Source organism: Aotus nancymaae, unplaced genomic scaffold (genome assembly GCF_030222135.1).
Source record: "Aotus nancymaae isolate 86718 unplaced genomic scaffold, 86718_ANA_hifiasm-v0.15.2.pri h1tg000210l, whole genome shotgun sequence".
Classification (NCBI taxonomy): Eukaryota; Metazoa; Chordata; class Mammalia; order Primates; family Aotidae; genus Aotus; species Aotus nancymaae.
In genome coordinates, this window is record NW_026988625.1 from 100146 (window position 1) to 117664 (window position 17519).

The 17519-nt window shown below is 52.2% G+C and overlaps 1 protein-coding gene across 1 annotated transcript; it reads right to left on the reverse strand.

The window, feature by feature from the left end:
• Positions 1-1093: 1093 nt before the first annotated feature.
• On the reverse strand, positions 1094-17274 carry LRRC74B (leucine rich repeat containing 74B). The gene is made up of 9 exons (XM_012466532.3): positions 17135-17274; positions 15617-15759; positions 15101-15233; positions 13972-14178; positions 11199-11308; positions 10086-10201; positions 7785-7863; positions 5774-5869; positions 1094-1839 (listed from the first exon to the last, which is right to left on the reverse strand). The coding sequence occupies exons 1-9, from the start codon at positions 17271-17273 to the stop codon at positions 1684-1686; spliced, it is 1179 nt and encodes a 392-aa protein (XP_012321955.2). The 5' UTR covers position 17274; the 3' UTR covers positions 1094-1683.
• Between the last annotated feature and the right edge of the window lie 245 nt (positions 17275-17519).

Genomic DNA, 17519 nt, shown 5'->3' on the forward strand with positions numbered 1-17519 from the left:
CAGTCCTCCTACATCAGCCTCTGAATGGCTGGATAGCTGGGACTGCAGGCACGTGCCACTGCGTCCAGCTGCCAAGTGATTTTTTTCCTCCCAATTTTCTCACTTAACATTAATCATGTGTATTTTCATGAATTGTTAAGCGTTCTTTGACTATGTGGCTTTTAGCATTTAACTCCAAATTTGAGTTGGCCAATCCCCTATTATTGGGGGTGCTTCCAATTTTCATTATGAGAAACAGTATTTCCATGAGCATCTTTTTTTTTTTTTGAGACGGAGCTTCACTCTTGTTGCCCAGGCTAGAGTGCAATGGCACAACCTCGGCTCACCGCAACCTCCACCTCCCAGGTTCAAGCAATACCCCTGCCTCAGCCTCCCAAGTAGTTGAGATTACAAGCATGTGCCACCATGCCCGGCTAATTTTGTATTTTTAGTAGAGAAGGGGTTTCTCCATGTTGGTCAGGCTGGTCTCGAACTGCTGACCTCAGGTGATTTGCCCACCTTGGCCTCCCAAAGTGCTGGAATTACAAACGTGAGCTACCATGCCCAGCTTTTTTTTTTTTTTTTTCTTTTTTTTTTGAGACGGAGTTTCGCTCTTGTTACCCAGGCTGGAGTACAATGGCACGATCTCAGCTCACCGCAACCTCCGCCTCCTGGGTTCAAGCAATTCTCCTGCCTCAGCCTCCTGAGTAGCTGGGATTACAGGCACGTGCCACTATGCCCAGCTAATTTTTTGTATTTTTAGTAGAGACGGGGTTTCACCATGTTGACCAGGATGGTCTCGATCTCTTGACCTCGTGATCCACCCACCTCGGCTTCCCAAAGTGCTGGGATTACAGGCTTGAGCCACCACGCCCAGGCTTTTTCTTTTTTTTTTTTTTTTGAGACAGAGTTTTGTTCATTGCCCAGGCTAGAGTGCAATAGCGTGATCTCCACTCACTGCAATCTCACCTCCAGGGTTCAATGGATTCTCCTGCCTCAGCCTCCCAAGTAGCTGGGATTACAGGTGAGCGCCACCAAGCCTGGCTAATTTTGTATTTTTAGTAGAGATGGGGTTTCACCATGTTGGTCAGGCTGGTATCGAACTCCTGACCCCAAGTGATCCACCCACCTTGACTCCCCAAAGTGCTAGGATTATGGGTGTGACGCACTGCACCCGGCCCCATGAGCATCTTTAGGCATCAATCTTTTATGCATCCCTGGTTGTTTGTCTAGAGCACATTAGTGAAATGATTGGATCAAAGGGCACAGGCAGTTTTAAGTCTCTCAGTGCATAATGATAAACTGCCTTCCAAAAAGGCTGTGCCCATTTGCATTCTCAAAATAGAATGTGCACTCCTCCTTTTAATAGTTTCCTGAAGTCGCCAGAATATGAACATGGGGAAGGCAGGGACTTGCTTGGGCATCTCAGATACCATGCCCATCTCAATATGCCACACATAGTAGGGGTTTGTGTGACATGAATGAGTGAGAGCACAGGAAGGCCCAGATGAGTGCAGGGTCCATGGAGCCAGGGGAGGGTACAGGTGTGTGAGTCGTCGCGAAGGCCAGCTCATAGGACTTAGCACACAGCTGACATAGGGACTCAGTGCAGACACAAGTGGTAACAAGGTCTCGGGAGTCAAAGAGCTCCTGACCCTGGAGGTCGAAGCAGCTGATTGGAGATGAGGAAGCCACACTCCAAGATCACTTAGGGACAGATAATGGCAGGGCTGGTCTGAAGACTGGCAGCAACTCCTTTTTATACTCCACTTTGCGAGCACCAGTTTTTATGCAGAGCGCTGGAAGAATTCTCTTCACTGAGTTAGCAAGGTCATCAAACTCTGTGTTCACCTGGATATCCTGAAGAGAAACCCATGACAAGGATGAACTTTGCTACTGAGAACTTGACCATTTTTTATTCACACACACACAAGGTCTCAGAGAAGCTCCTTCAGGTGGCTTCTCTCCTGTGGATGACAATCTCATACTTGGAAACTAGTAAGATCCAGGAGGGAAGGAGACAATGGGGAACATTTAGGGGCCTGCTGTATTTATTTATTTAGAAATGGGATCGTATTCTGTCACCAGGCTGGAGTGCAGTGGCTCAATCATAGCTCACTTCATCCCTGAGCTCCTGGACTCAAGCTATCCTCTCGCTTAAGCCTCCAGAAGGGCAGGGTCTACAGGTGCCCACCACCATGCCCAGCTATGCTGTATTTTCAGATCTGGGTGCTGGTTACATAGACACCTATGCTCTGTGAAAATTCTCCAAGCTCTATGCTTAATCTTTGTGCATTTTTCAGCATAAATGTTGTTCCTCAATTAAAAACTAAAAACCTCCAGGCATGGTAGCTCACACCTGTAATCCCAGCACTTTGGGAGGCCGAGGTGGGCGAATCATGAGGTTGGGAGATCAAGACCATCCTGGCCAACATGATGAAACCCCATCTCTACTAAAAATACAAACAATTAGCCAGGTGTGGTGGTGGGTGCCTATAGTCCCAGCTACTCAGGAGACTGAGGAGGGAAATCATTTGAACCCAGGAGGTGGAGGTTGCAGCGAGCTGAGAGTGTGTCACTGCACTCGAGCCTTGCAACAGAGCAAGACTCCATCTCAAAACAAACAAACAAACAAACAAACAAACAAACAAACAAAAACTAAAATCCAAGGGATAGTGAAGAACAGAACTGGCACTGATTGAGTCTTTCTCTGTGCAAGCCCTTTCCCTTAGGTCTGTCGTCTCAGCTTATGTTCATGATGGCCCTGGGGGGTAGACGTTAGCCCCATTTCACAAAAACACAAGTCTGAGCCCAGGGAAAGATTTTCCTTGAACTATAAGTCTTCAAAACTATTTCCCAGAAAGCTCAGGATAAAACCTGGGCTAGTCAAATTATACTAGGAATAACAGACAACGGTTAAGTAATAGAAAATAGAATATTCGGCCAGCACTTTGGGAGGCCGAGGCGGGTGGATCACGAGGTCAAGAGATCAAGACCATCCTGGTCAACATGGTGAAACACCGTCTCTACTAAAAATACAAAAAATTAGCTGGGCATGGTGGCGCATACCTGTAATCCCAGCTACTCAGGAGGCTGAGGCAGGAGAATTGCCTGAACCCAGGAGGCGGAGGTTGCGGTGAGCCGAGATAGTGCCATTGCACTCCAGCCTGGGTAACAAGAGCGAAACTCCGTCTCAAAAAAAAAAAAAAAGAAAAGAAAATAGAATATTCAGTTCAGGCTAATTGTTTTCTTTGTTGTTTTGGTGGTTTTTTGTTGTTTGTTTTTTTTGAGACAAAGTCTCACTCTGTTGCCCAGGCTGGAGTGCAGCAGCATGGTCTCAACTCACTGCAACTTCTGCCTTCCGGTTCAAGCGATTCTCCTGCCTCAGCCTCCTGAGTAGCCAGGATTACAGGCACAAACCATCACATCTGGCTAACTTCTGTATTTTTTGTACAGACAGGATTTCACCATGATCTCGAACTCCTGACCTCAGGTGATCTGCCTGCCTCAGCCTCCCAAAGTTCTGGGATTACAAGCATGAGCCACCATGCCCAGCCCAGGCTAGTTATTGATTGATTGTTTATGATTCTTTGACTCAAAATCTTGTCCAGGATCCCACATTGATAGACACAGGATTTGTTCCCAAGCCTGAACTGATTCCAAAGCCCACGGCACTTCCATTAGACTAGGGGCTTCTGATAATGACTATACACTGTGTCAAGTAAGTGTATATTCTAGAAGGATAATGCCATATGTCATTCTGTTTCTTTTAGAATGACAGATCCGGTGCTCACAGGAATTCGCAGACGAACAGGCAGTTAGAAGGAAGTAGTAAGGGTGTTTGATACTGGTTGTCCCAAACCTGAAGAACTGGAACTGCGCACACAGTTGTTTCCTAATTTCTGGAAAGGCTTTGATTCAAGTCTGGGTTGAGAAAAATCAGAGTTAGAATCAGTACTGATTTGGCCAGGCGCGGTGGCTCACACCTGTAATCCTAGCACTTTGGGAGGCCGAGGAGGGTGGATCACCTGAGGTCAGGAGTTCAAGACCAGCCTGGTCATCATGGAGAAACCCCATCTTTAAAAAAAAAAAAAAAAAAGAATCAGTACTAATTTGTAACTCAACTTTTTTATTTTTTTGAGGCGGAGTCTCACTCTGTCACTCAGGCTGGAGTGCAGTGGTGCGATCTCAGCTCACTGCAACCTCTGCCTCTCGGGTTCAAGCAATTCTTCTACCTAAGCCTCCCAAGGAGCTGGGACTACAGATGAGTGCCACCACACCTGGCTAATTTTTTTATTTTTTTATTTTTTTATTTTTGGTAGAGACAGGTTTTCGCCGTTTTAGCCAGAATGGTCTTGATCTCCTGACCTCGTGATCCACCCACCTCGAGCTCCCAAAGTGCTGGGATTACAGGCGTAAGCCACCACGCCCAGCCTGTAACTCAACGTTTTTTGTTTCCTTTCTTTTTTGTTGTTTTTTAAGACAGAGTCTGGCTCTGTTGCCCAGGCTGGAATGCAGTGGCACAATCATAGCTCACGGAAGCCAAAAGTCCTGGGAACAGGTGATCCTCCTGTTTCAGTCTTCTGAGTACCTGAAACTACAGGTATATGCCACAGGCTGGGCTAATTTTTTAAAAAGGTTTTTGTAGAGATTGGGATCTTGCTGTGCTGCCCAGGATGGCCTTTAACTCTGGGCTTCAAGGGATCCTTCTACCTCAGCCTCCAAATGTGCTGAGATTATAGGTGTGAGCCACCTCACCTGGCACTTTTTCTACATTAAAAAATCCAAATTTGCCAGGTGCAATGGCTCACACCTGTAATCCCAGCACTTTAGGAGGCCGATGCAGGTGCATCACCTGAGGTCAGAAGTTCAAGACCAGCCTGGCCAACCTGGTGAAACCCCATCTCTACTAACAAAATACAAAAAAATTTTAGCCAGGTGTGGTGGTGCACACCTGTAATCCCAGCTACTTGGGAGTCTGAGGTAGGAGAATCATCTGAACCTGGAAGCCAGAAGTTGCAGTTAGCTGAGAAAGTGCCACTGCACTCCATCCTGGTGACAGAGTGAGACTGTCTCAAAAAAAAAAAAAATCAAAATTGACTTGAGACATGAGAGACCATGGCACAAGGATCATTTGAGTTCAGAAATTTGAAACCAGCCTGGGCAATGTAGCAAGCCCCCATCTTTACAAAAATAAAAATAAAAATAGCCAGGTATGGTGACTGGTACCTGGACTTCCAGCTACCTCAGGAGCTTAGGCAGGAGGAACACTTGAGCCAAGGCATTTGAGACTGCACTGAGCTATGATCACACCACTGCACTACAGCTGGGTGAAAGTGAGACCCCAACTCAAAAAAAGTGGCAAAATTGAATGAAAAGGGATCCTAATCTCTCTCACAGGCACTCAAGTGAACCTTCCATCACCACAGTCCACCTGCAGACAGTTGGGGGAGGGGGCAGAGGGCAGCCCTGCAGGTGCTGCACTTGCAAATCTAAACACCAGTGGACAGGGAGCATCGTGACCAGACACCCACTTATCCTCTCTCAGTTAATGAAGAACCCAGGCAGTGGCTCCAGGTGAGATCCCACGTGACCTCCAGTCCAGAGGGGGCAGAGCCGAGTGGCCCCATGCCCTGCATTCAGGTCCCTGTTGCAACTCTGCCTCTGCCACGCCGTGTATCTGGGCAGGGCTCTTGATTTCTCTAACTCTCACTTTATTCCTCTAAAATGGAGATGATGATACCTCACAGGAATGTTGGTAGGATCAGAAACCAGGTTTATAAAATGCTCTTACAGAGAAATCCAGCAGTTCCAGGGCAGAGGCTGGATTGTCCGGGACAGACTTGAGGAGACCAAAGCAGCCTTCACTTCGCATGGGATTCCTAGACACCTGAGAAACACACACACAAAGCTGCGAGAGGCCAGGTCCGGGGAAGCCAGAGAGCAACGTGAAAGGGAAGAGGGGGACTCCTCATCTCTGAGGACACAGCTAGGATGGCCCCACTGTCTCAGCTCAGAAGGTGTCTCTGTCAAACAGACAGAATGTTCTGGTGAGGCTGTGGGGCCAGGGGAGAGAGGAAAGGAGATGCCTCTGAGTGATACAGACATGCAAGACAAACCTTTGCCTTTAAGAAATTGCCTGCTGGGGAGAGGGGAGGGAAAGGAAGCATCATCAAATGCGGTGTGATCAGCACACTGAGCGAGTGTGCGCCAGCTCCCCTGGGAAGGAAAGGCTGGGAGGGGAGGAAACCCTTGAGCTGAGCTTCCCAAGTGAGGTGGGCAGAGCTGGACACTTCAGTAAGAACAGCAGAGGAGCAAAGGAGGGGGTGAAAAATAGTACTCTGTGTGTGTGTGTGCATGTATGTGTGTGTACTCTGAGCTTGGGGTGAGTGCACTGAACTTGGAAAAGAGGGGCTGGCAGAGCCCAGATCCCCCATGACATGCTATGTTACTTTTTTTTTTTTTGAGACCAAGTATTGCTCTGTCACCCAGACTGAAGTGCAGTAGTGAGATCTCAGCTCAGTGCAACCTCCGCCTCCTGGGTTCAAAGGATTCTCCTGACTCAGCCTCCGGAGTAGCTGAGATTAAAGGTGTGCGCCACCACATCTGACTAATTTTTTTGTGTTTTCAGTAGAGACAGGGTTTCACCATGTTGGCCGGTCTGGGCTCAAACTTCTGACCTCAGGTGATCTGCCTGCCTCAGCCTCCCAAAGTGCTGGGATTATTGGCGTGAACCACCACACCCAGCTCCCCATGACATGATGCTGCAATCAAAAACTAAGTTTATCCAGAGGGGATAAAACTCCAACCATTTTAAAGCAGGGCAATTTTCTGGTTTAGAAAGGTCGCAGCTGGGAAGGAAGGGGTAGCAGGTGGGAAGGAAGGACTGCAGCCAGGAATCCTGCAAGTTCACAGAAGCTGAGAGGGGAAGTGAGAAGAGGGAGGAGCCAGCAGGGTGAGCTCCTGCAGGAGGTGGGAGGAAGGGTGTGGGAAAGGGAGGGACAGTGGGCAGGCTCTGGGCCCCACCTAGTGACTTAGGAAGAAGGAGCCCCCACCAGGAGGCAGCCCTTAGAGGGGGGCGATATGTTCAGGTTGGACTGTCACATTGACTTTGGGACATTTAGAAGACTGTCTATGAGGCAGCTGGAAATACAGGTCTATGCTTCAGAGAGGTCTGGGTTCCTGTGGGGCAGGGAGCAGGGGAGGGGAGCTATGGGAGAAGACCAGGTAAGGCTGGGGTGGGGAGCTGAGGGATGGCAGAGCTGGATGTATGCACCCAGCTGGCGATACTGTCACTTAGCATGTACCTGATGTGGGCACAGTGGTCCCCTACAGACCTGCTCCCGCCTCAGCTGACTCCCTACCCTATCTTCTGCTCCCTGTCCTGCTCGGCACTCCTTTCTCATCTGCAAACCCGGGGGAAGGAACCCCAGCTGGGCGCACCAGGCTTCAGTTCAGCCTGAGCAGTGGCCAACAGAACACCTGGGTAGGGCCAGGGTCCCAGCAAGGCCAGGGAAAGGCAGGGAAGAAGATGAGGGAGACACAAGGGGTGCCCAGCCACCTTCAGCAGAGCAGCACCCCAGCCCGCAGAGTAGGAAGGGCAGCATTAAGGTGTGGGGGAGAAGCTGGGAGGGAAGGAAGAGGAGAGGAGGAGGGCCAGGCCTCAGATGCAGGGTGAGTGGCAAGAGAGGGAGCCTGTGTGCACCTGCTGGCTGCCCCTGGGTGGGGGCCATGACACAGGGATCTGTCTGGGTTGGTACAGGGCAGGTCTATGCTGGGATCTCAGCCATCAGGCTAGCACTCACTACCAGAATCCTCAGCGTCTGGTTGGCCCGGAGGCCCAGGCCCAGGCTCAGGGCTCCCATCGCAGAGATGCGGTTGTTGCTGCAACAAAGACAACAGACACCTGTGTTGTGCAAGCTTCCTAGCAGCTGTGCAGAGCTCACTGCCCTGGGTGCCCACTGGAGCTGCCATTGCAGCCACCAGGTTGGGTCTCTCAGTCCAGCCCTCCACTCACATGCCAGGAACCCTGGGCAGGTCAACGTGTAAAAGGTGGAGATGAAACCGTTCAGAGGGATCATGCAGCAAACACACCTACAGCATCCCTGTCCTGGTGGACACCAGCTGCCACTCCCTGGCCCTCTGAGCTCTGCAGGGGCTCCCATGTGTTCTGCCCAGCTGGCACTTCATACCTATCACCGTGACAATGTCTATTTCAAAAAGTCACCTAGCTTCTGTCCAAGGCCTCTCCACCTCCTGCTGTTCCCAAACTCCAGGCCTCAGCACCGCCCTGGGCTGCTTTGTCTCCAGAGCCAGTCCCATTTCTCTTTCACTTCTCAGACCCCAGCTCCGGCTGCACCTCCATTTTCAGCCTCTGGGGCTGCCCTTAGTCTTAGCTCCTCCCATGGGAGGAAAGGTGAGCAGGATTGAGTGGGGCCTCCTTGCCCACAGGGGACTGCCCCTGGGGAGGGTCTCAGCCACAGCAGCCCATGACCTCCTTGGCCTCTGGCCTATGACCTCTCTGGCATCCACCTCTTTTCTTCCCTCTGGGCTTATGCCACCCCACTAGGCTGGGACTCCACCTGGCCTGGAGGAGCCCTTCACACAGGGCATGCTCCAGTAACCACGTGCTGAACAAAACAGGCGCCGGGGCCCACTTGTCAGGCTCCTGCCTTGCCCCATCCAGACTAGGCTCATTTTTCTCACTCTGTCACTCAGGATGCAGTGCAGTGGCATGATGACAGCTCACTGCAGCCTTAACTCCAGACTCCTAGGATCAAGCAATCCTCTCACCTCCACCTCCCAAGTACTAGGAGTGATAGGTGCATGCCACCAGAAATTGACAATTTTCACATTTTGTGTAGAGATGGAGTCACGCTATATTGCCTAGCCTGGTCTCAAAATCCTGTCCTCAATGGATCCTCCCACCACAGCCTTTGGAAGTGCTGGGATTACGGTGCTGAGCCACAGAACTTGGCCTTGGCTCCTCTTCTACAAGGGAGAAAAGCTTCATTGGAACACCCGCCATGCACCAGGCTCTGCTGAAGATGCTTTATACACTGTGTGGAATTTGCAGCCATCTGCCTGTGCGTAGGAATCACAGGTCACTATGTAACAATGATGAACTCCCCATGACTGTAATTTCAGCACTTTCAGAGGCTGAGGTGGGAAGACTGCTTGAGCCCAAGAGTTCGAGGCCAGCAGGAGACTGTCTCTACAAAAAATAAAAAATTAGCCAGGCTTGGTGACATACTCCTGTGGTCCCAGCTACTTGGGAGGATGAGATGGCAGGATTGTTTGAGCCCGGGAGGTCAAGGGTACAGTGAGCCATGATCTCATCACTGCACTCCAGCCTGGGCAATAAAGCAAGACTCTGTTTTTTGTTTGTTTGTTTGTTTTTTGAGATGGAGTTTCGCTCTTGTTACCCAGGCTGGAGTGCAATGGCGCGATCTCGGCTCACCGCAACCTCCGCCTCCTGGGTTCAGGCAATTCTCCTCCCTTGGCCTCCTGAGTAGCTGAGATTACAGGCATGCGCCACCATGCCCAGCTAATTTTTTGTATTTTTAGTAGAGATGGGGTTTCACCATGTTGACCAGGATGATCTCTATCTCTTGACCTCGTGATCCACCCACCTCGGCCTCCCAAAGTGCTGGGATTACAGGCGTGAGCCACCGATCCACCCACCTCGGCCTCCCAAAGTGCTGGGATTACAGGCGTGAGCCACCACGCCCGGCCCGCAAGACTCTGTTTTAAACAAACAAACAAACAAATAATAAACTCCAGTGATAAGGATGACAGAGAGCCAGGTGCAGTGGCTCACACCTGTAATCCCAGCACTTTGAGAGGCAAGGCAGGTGGATCACAAGGTCAGGAGTTCAAGACCAGCCTGACCAAGATGGTGAAATGCCGTCTATACTAAAAATGCAAAAAATTAGCCGGGCATGGTGGCAGGCACCTATATTCCCAGCTACTCGGGAGGCTGAGGTAGAGAACTGCTTGAACCCTAGAGGTGAAGGTTTCAGTGAGCCGAGATCACGCCACTGCGTGGTTCAGCAGCAAGATCATGGAGCGCGTGATTCCTGGGGTGGCCCCTTGGGGATCCTCACCTCATGTTGAGTTCCTCCAACACGTTGTTGGTCTTGAGAGCCTCACCCACCGCAGAGGCTCCAGGATCCCCAAAGCCATTGTATGAGATGTCTAGAACTTTAAGGAAGATGTTTGCCTAGAACACCAAAGAGTGAAGTCAAGGGACCCTGTCTGACAGTGGAGCAAGCCACGGTGCCACAGCCTCAGAGACCAGGAGCCCTGAGGTGCAAAAATCAGGGACAAAGGGTAGAAGGGCAGAGGCTCCAAGGAAGGGTCAGGACGGTGACATCCAGGTTCCCGGTGGCTGCAGCTTGGATGATGGCGACCATCAGAGCCCAATGGCCCAGAACACAACAGGAAAGGGCCGGTGTAGATGTGAATAGCCCTCAGAGAGACTGGGAGGGGAGTATGCGGAGCAGCAGCAGGCCCCAGAAACATTGATCAGACTCCACACCCACTTAATGGCTCTGGAGGGCAGGGATCCCAAGCCCCAGTGAACGGCTGTCAGATGAAACCTGCCCAGGGTACTGTGATGGGGAGAAGGGTGGATGCTCTGGCAAGACAGTGTGACGTGCCATCTTGTGGGGCAGGACCTCAAGGTCAGCCCCTGTATCAGGGCAAGACAGCAACTGCCATGGCCTGAGGAGGACTCCACAGGGTATCTGGCACTGGGGACATTGCAGGTAGCTTGTGCCACCCTAGCATCAGCTTGAGCCCCACATTCCTGAGCCCTATGAACCACAACATGCAAGGGAGCAGGTGGATGTTCGAGAGGCTGTGCTGGCATCCACAGGTGCAAGGCGTCATCTCAGGAAAGCAACTGTGTAAGCCCAACAGTGAGCGTGCGTCACCGGACCGCATGGATGTCCCTTCCCAGCTGGTGTCTATGGTGTCTGGGGAAGGTGCAAGACATTCAGCAGTGACCCTTCAGGAAATGATGTGACAGTGAGCACAGCATATTGTAGTCACTAAGTGAAGCCAGGAAAATTAAAATCACCTAAAGAAACAATCTTTAAGCTGTGATTAGAAGATCCAAAGTTCATTTCCAAAGAGCTGCAGAGACAGAGAGCTGGTCCCTGGGAGACCGGCCCCAGCAGACAGGCTGCAGGGCTGGCTGGGTGGGGGCTCCGTACCTCCAGTCCCCTGGCAAATGCCACAGCTCCTGAGCCTCGGAGGTGATTCCAGCTCACGTTAAGCTCGGCGAGTCCTGTGTTTTCTGCCAGGGCTGGTCCGAGTGTCTCCCCTTCAGAAACACCAAGAGAGACCTTCTGACTCGCTCTCTTCACTCCTTCAAAAGATCACACTGATGCCCGCTGCGTGCCGAGCCTCTGCTGGGCAGGAGGGTCACAGACATGAAACCAACATGGCCTGCCATGCCCTTCAGGAACTCACATTTCATGGGGAGATACAAATCCAAATGAATGGGATGTGAGCCATTCATGTGGACTGCAAAGGGGGAGGCGTGGGAACACAGTGGTGGCTAACCTGTCTTGGGGGTAGTCAGGAAAGAGGACAGAGGAGATAACCCGGGACTGAGGAATTCCCAACGGGCGTCTGTGCACACACAGTGGAGAGGAGGCACAGGGACGTGCAAATGGCAGAGGCACCTGTGGAAATGCACTCAGGCCTGGAGCTGGGGCCGGGAACGGGGAAGCCAGTGAGGTGAGGCAGGAGTAACAGGCACTTGAGAGATACGGAGAGGCCTTGAGTGCCAGCCAAGGTAAGGGGCTTAGGCAACGCATCCAAGTGGCAAGGAGTCAGGGAGGGCCTTAGGAAGTGATGAGGCTAGATTAGCATTTCAGCAAGTTGCAGGTGTCCAGGATAGACTGGGCTGGGTGGGGGCAGAGGCAAGAGGTTGGGGGACCAGGTGGAAGGCTGGTGCCATAGGCTAGGCAAGAGGTGACAGGGCTGGCACAGTTGTGGTAGAGAGGAGATGGGGGTGGTAGAGAAAGGAAGGTGAAAGCCAGGCAGTGGTATGTGCCTGTGGTCCCAGCAACTCAGGAGGCTGAGGCAGGAGGATTTCTTGAGACCAGGAGTTCAAGACCAGCCTGGGCAAAAATATGGAGACCTGGAGATGAAGGTGGAGCAGCATAGTCAAACAGAACCCTCCAGCAGTCATCCCACAACCCTCACAGGAACACCAAAGCAAACAGTTATCACACAAGAAAGCATCTGCATAAGAAACAAAACCCAGCTGCACTCACAGTACCTGCTTTTAACATCAAAACAGGGAAACAGGCACTAAAGAGGGAAGAAAGTTAGTCTTTTTTTTTTTTTTTTTTTTGAGATGGAGTTTTGCTCTTGTTACCCAGGCTGGAGTGCAATGGCGCGATCTCGACTCACCGCAACCTCCGCCTCCTGGGTTCAGGCAATTCTCCTGCCTCAGCCTCCTGAGTAGCTGGGACTACAGGCACGCGCCACCATGCCCAGCTAATTTTTTGTATTTTTAGTAGAGACGGGGTTTCACCATGTTGACCAGGATGGTCTCGATCTCTTGACCTCGTGATCCACCCGCCTCGACCTCCCAAAGTGCTGGGATTACAGGTGTGAGCCACCGCGCCCAGCCCGAAAGTTAGTCTTTTTTGTTGTCTCACTCTGTTTCCCAACCTGGAGTGCAGTGGAGCAATCACGGCTCACTGCAGTCTTGATGTCTTGAGCTCAAGCGATTCTTTCACCTCAGCCTCCTGAGACTACAGGCACAAGCCACCACTTGGGGCTAATTTTTAAATTATTTTTTGTCACCACTGCGTCTCGCTATGTTGCCCAGTTTGGTTTCAAACTACTGGCCTCAAGCAATCCTCCCCCCTCAGCCTCCAGAAGTGTTGCTGGGGTTACAGCTAGCCACAGTGCCCTACCAAGCCTCACTTTTAATTTCACTGACTTCTGGCAATAATTTTCTTAGAAGGCAAACTGGTTCTCTGGAAGTTACATGCCATGGCCAATTCTCACAGGCCAAGGCTCATGTCACCCCACTTGCTCTAAACTGCTTGAGACAGAGCAGTGCTTCTGAAACGTTGCAGGAAAGACAATTCTCCTGGGGCATCCATTAAAATGCAGATTCGCCAGCATTCCCCTAAGAGTTTGGTTCAGCAGGTTCCAGGGTCAGCATCTGCATGCCTAACCCAGGGTCCCAGGTGGTCGTTACTATTATTGGACCATTTGAGGAGAGGCAGGTAGAAGTGCAAATTCCTGGCAAAACCGACAGCCCCTGCAAACGCTCAGGGACACGAGAAAGAGTGATGAGACCAAGGAATCCCAACCATATCTGCTACCTCATTTGGAATAAAATCTTCACCCTTTTTGCCATGACCTACAGCCCTGCAGACCCGTCTGCCCTCTCCACCCCGCAGCCTGGACACACTTTCCTGATGCCCTAGCCTAGTCACACTGCTGTCTGCCAGTCTGGGAAACAGGCCCACACGCTCACTATTCCTCTGCCTGAAATGCTCTCCCTCTGATCTTGCCATGGCTGTCTCTTTCCCACTCTGCACATTTCAGCTTAAATGTCACCTCACAGAGGCCTCCCCAGCCACCTCTTTAAAGCAGGGGGTCCCTGTTCTTCTCTAGAAGCATGCAGTATTTATTTTGCAGCACCAATAGTGACTGAGAATGTTGTTGTTAGCATGTGCTCCCTGAGGTCAGGAACTTGGTTTTGTTCAAGGTGGATCCCCGGTGGCTAAGTCAGTGCCCAATACATACAGCAGTGGGCAATGAGGTATTTGTGGAAGGAATGAAGAGTTCTGTGTGGCTGGAGTGGAAGGGGAGTGGGCCAAGGTGGCTGTGTGGGGAGCAGAAGTCAGAGCACATGCTCCCTGGTGATGTGCAGTGAGGTCCTGCCAAGCCCCACCCACCCCTGCCCCAGGAAGCTGAGCTTTCATGACCTATGGTGCCCTGGGCAGGTATTACCTGCTTGGTCATTCAGCTGGTTATAGCTCAGGTCCAGGGACTTCAGGTCTGGGTGGGCCAGCAGGAATTCGGCAAGGTGCTGGGCCGCCTGCTCCTCCAGACCATTCCCTGACAGTTGCATCTTCTGCATGGCCCGGTTCACGGTGAGGGCAGCACAGACGGCCTGCACTCCTGCCACTCCCAGCTGGTTCTCCGACAGGTCCAAATCTGGGGGACGAAACGGCTCCTTTATCAGTGGGATACAAAGCCAGGCACCCACCTCCTACCTCTTCTGCTATCCCCTAAACCTCCAGGTCTGAGGCAGAGGAAGGGGCCTTACAGGAGAACGGTCCTAGTGTTGTATGGTGGCTGCGGCTCCCAATGACTGGGTTCCCTCTGGCCCCTGACCTCCCCCCGCCGTGTGCGCATGAGCTTCTGTGTCAAGCGGTTAAAACCGCCTGTCTCCTGGTACTGTAGAGACAGCAATGGTGAAGGGGCAACCATCACATTGATGACTGTGTCTGGCAGTGATATCACCAGCCACTTCAAAAACCCTCACTGCCCCACTGCCAGGATTGGCAATAATAGCCCAGGTGGCAGTGCATGGAGCACTTACATAGGTCATACGCTGCCGACCACTTCAGGAGTGCATTTCACTTCATGCTTACCACAGCCCCGAGCCTATGAGGTACTGTTGGGGGCATTTCACAGATTGGAAAGCTGAAGCTCAGAGAGGTTAAGCTGCTTGCCCAGGTATCCAGCTCTTCAGTGGCAGAGCTGGCATTTTGGATCCAGCCCCACCAAACTCCCACATTACCTACCTGCTTCTTACAATGCCTAACCCCCAATCCCTGTGTGGATTCAGGTACTGAGAGTCTACCATGTGCTTGGTGAAGAGGAGATGCTGGCCAGCAAGGGAGGGGAGTAATGGGGTGGGGTGGGTGAGGAAGGGACTTGTATCCAGCATTGTCTGCACAGTAGAGGGTCTAGCTCCACCCCACATGTCCCCTCCTGTGATGAGACCTCTCCTCTATCCACCAGCAACACCAGCAGGCCCTAGGTGACACAGCCCAGCTTTCGGGGGTAGAGGCTCATCCCTGAAGAAACGGAGCACTCACACTTGCCCACCTGCCCCAGGCCCAGCACCTACCACAGATGCTGCTGCTTTTGCTCAGGGCAGCTGCCAGGGCCTCTGCACCCGCCCCACAGAGCCCATTGTCTCGAAGGTCCAGCCGCTTGACATATGGATTGGAGCTCAACGAGGAAGCCAGAGCACGGGCGCCCTGGGATAGACAGAGAAAACACACTGGCCAGTATTCTGGCTCATGCTCCAGGGCTCAGCTCATTCTGTATCCTCCACCTGGAAAGTCCTCCCCTTCCCACCTGCTTAAAGAACACTTGCTTCTCCTTTTAGGCTCTGCACAGATCTCCTCCCCACCCCCAGCTCTCCCTGACCCCCCAGCAGGTTAGGGGCCTGCAGGCTCCCCAACCCTTAATGTCACCTGTCACAGCCTCAATCCCATCTGTCTCCCAGATGTGGGGGATGGGGCATTTCTGGCACAGGCAGAAGCTGGGGAGTGTGGGACAGGCTCAGGAGCACTCCCATGGCTGCTGTCTTCCAGGGCCTCTCCCTGGAAGCCTGGACCTAGTGTCCCTCCAGTGGTACCTGGGGCCCCAGGCCACGGTGCCGGAGGTTCAGCTCTGGGGCGCTCCCTTGGCACAGAAAGCAGGAGACGGGCACAACGCTATGGATCTGGCAAGACCTCAGGTAGAGGGTGTCCCCAACCAGTTCTCCAAGCCCATGGGTGCCTGGTAGGAGACAGGGAGACAAATGTGAACCCCTGCATGGCTACAGCCACCTCCCTCCTCCCCTGCCCTGTGTCACTACCTGGCCTATGTTTTCCCTCCAGAAGCACTGCCTCCTCTGCTCCTTGGGACCACTGCCCCCATATGACAGATGAGGACATCAAGGCTCAGGCAACACAAATCTTTTCCTTAAAGTCATACAGCTATGAAAGAAAGCTGGACAACTTGGGCACAACAGTCAAACAAAAAAGTATTTAAATTAGCTGACATGGTGGCCCCCTGTAGTCCCAGCTACTCAGGAGTCTGAGGCAGAAGGCTCACTGGAGTGCAGAGTTCAAGGCTACCATGAGCTATCATCCTGCACTGAAGCCTGGGTGACAGAGCAAGACCCTGACTCTAATAAATAAATACATTATTTATTTATGTATTTATTTATTATTATTAAATATGAGCCCAGGCAACCCAGTGTTGCTGGTTGCTGTAGAAACCGTGGCTGGCCTGTGCTGAGAATCCCACAGCTAGTAGTAGCTAATCCTGCCAGAGTCAGGCCTCTGCCTGTCTGATGTCAAATTGCACGCTGTGTCTTTTAACCTGGATTGCAGACCACCAATGTTTTGTAAACATTTTACGGGAGAAAAAACTGAAATAGTTCTAAATTCTAAGCCGGGTGCAGTGGCTCACACCTGTAATCCCAGTACTTTAGGAGGCTGAGGTGGGCGGATCACCTGAGGTCAGGTGTTCGAGACCAGCCTGACCAAAATGGTGAAACCCCATCTTAAAAAAAAAAAAAAATTCTATTCATCTATTTGTTTGTTTGTTGACACGGAGTCTCGCTCTGTCGCCCAGGCTGCAGTGCAGTGGCACAATCTTGGCTCACTGCCACCTCCACCTCCCGGGTTCAAGCAATTTTCCTGCCTCAGCCTCCTGAGTAGCTGGGACTACAGGCTCGCACCACCACTCCCGGCTAATTTTTGTACTTTTAGTAGAGATGAGGTTTCACCATGTTGGCCAGGCTGGTCTTGAACTCCTGACCTCGTGATCCACCTGCCTCGGCCTCCCAAAGTGCTGGGATTACAGGCGTGAGCCACAGCGCCCGACAAGTCTATACATCTATTAGCTTAGTTTTTCCTGTGGACTGGGAAAACCCAGCTCTGGTCCCATTTCAGGGCAGACAGTCTGGTGCACTGTCTAGTGGTATTTTGCATTTTAACCTAATGCTTCTGGGAGCTCTGAAGGGAGGGCAGGGAGCTGGAGGCGCCCCGCAGAGGGGTACGTCTCCAGCTGGACAGGGGTGTCCTGCCCCCTTGACCCCAGCCCGCCTCCCCCACTCCTGCGGGAGAAGACCCCAAACGGGAGGAGTCGGGCCTGCCCCCAGCACCTTCCGTCTCCAGGTCGGAGTCCGAATCGGCCTCGGAACCCTGCTCCGCCTCAGGGACCCCTGAAAGACACCCACAGGCCGCTGTAGCCTCTTGCTTCTGCTCTTCATCCTCCCCAGATCTCTCGCAGGAACCCCTCATGGTTAAGACCCTTTCGCAGTCTCAGATGCTGAGGCGGCTACCTCCTGGCGCCTCACCCAGAGCGCTGCCCGGGGATTTCGGCGGAATCTGCGGCTGCGCTGACCAATCGACTGTGGCGTCCATCGACTGGCGTCCACCACGGCCAATAGCGATGCGCTCCCCCGCGGCGGTCGCCCCGGCAACCCGGTGTTGTTGGTTGCCGTAGAAACCGTGGCTGGCCTGCGCAGAGGCTCCCGGCCCTGGCGG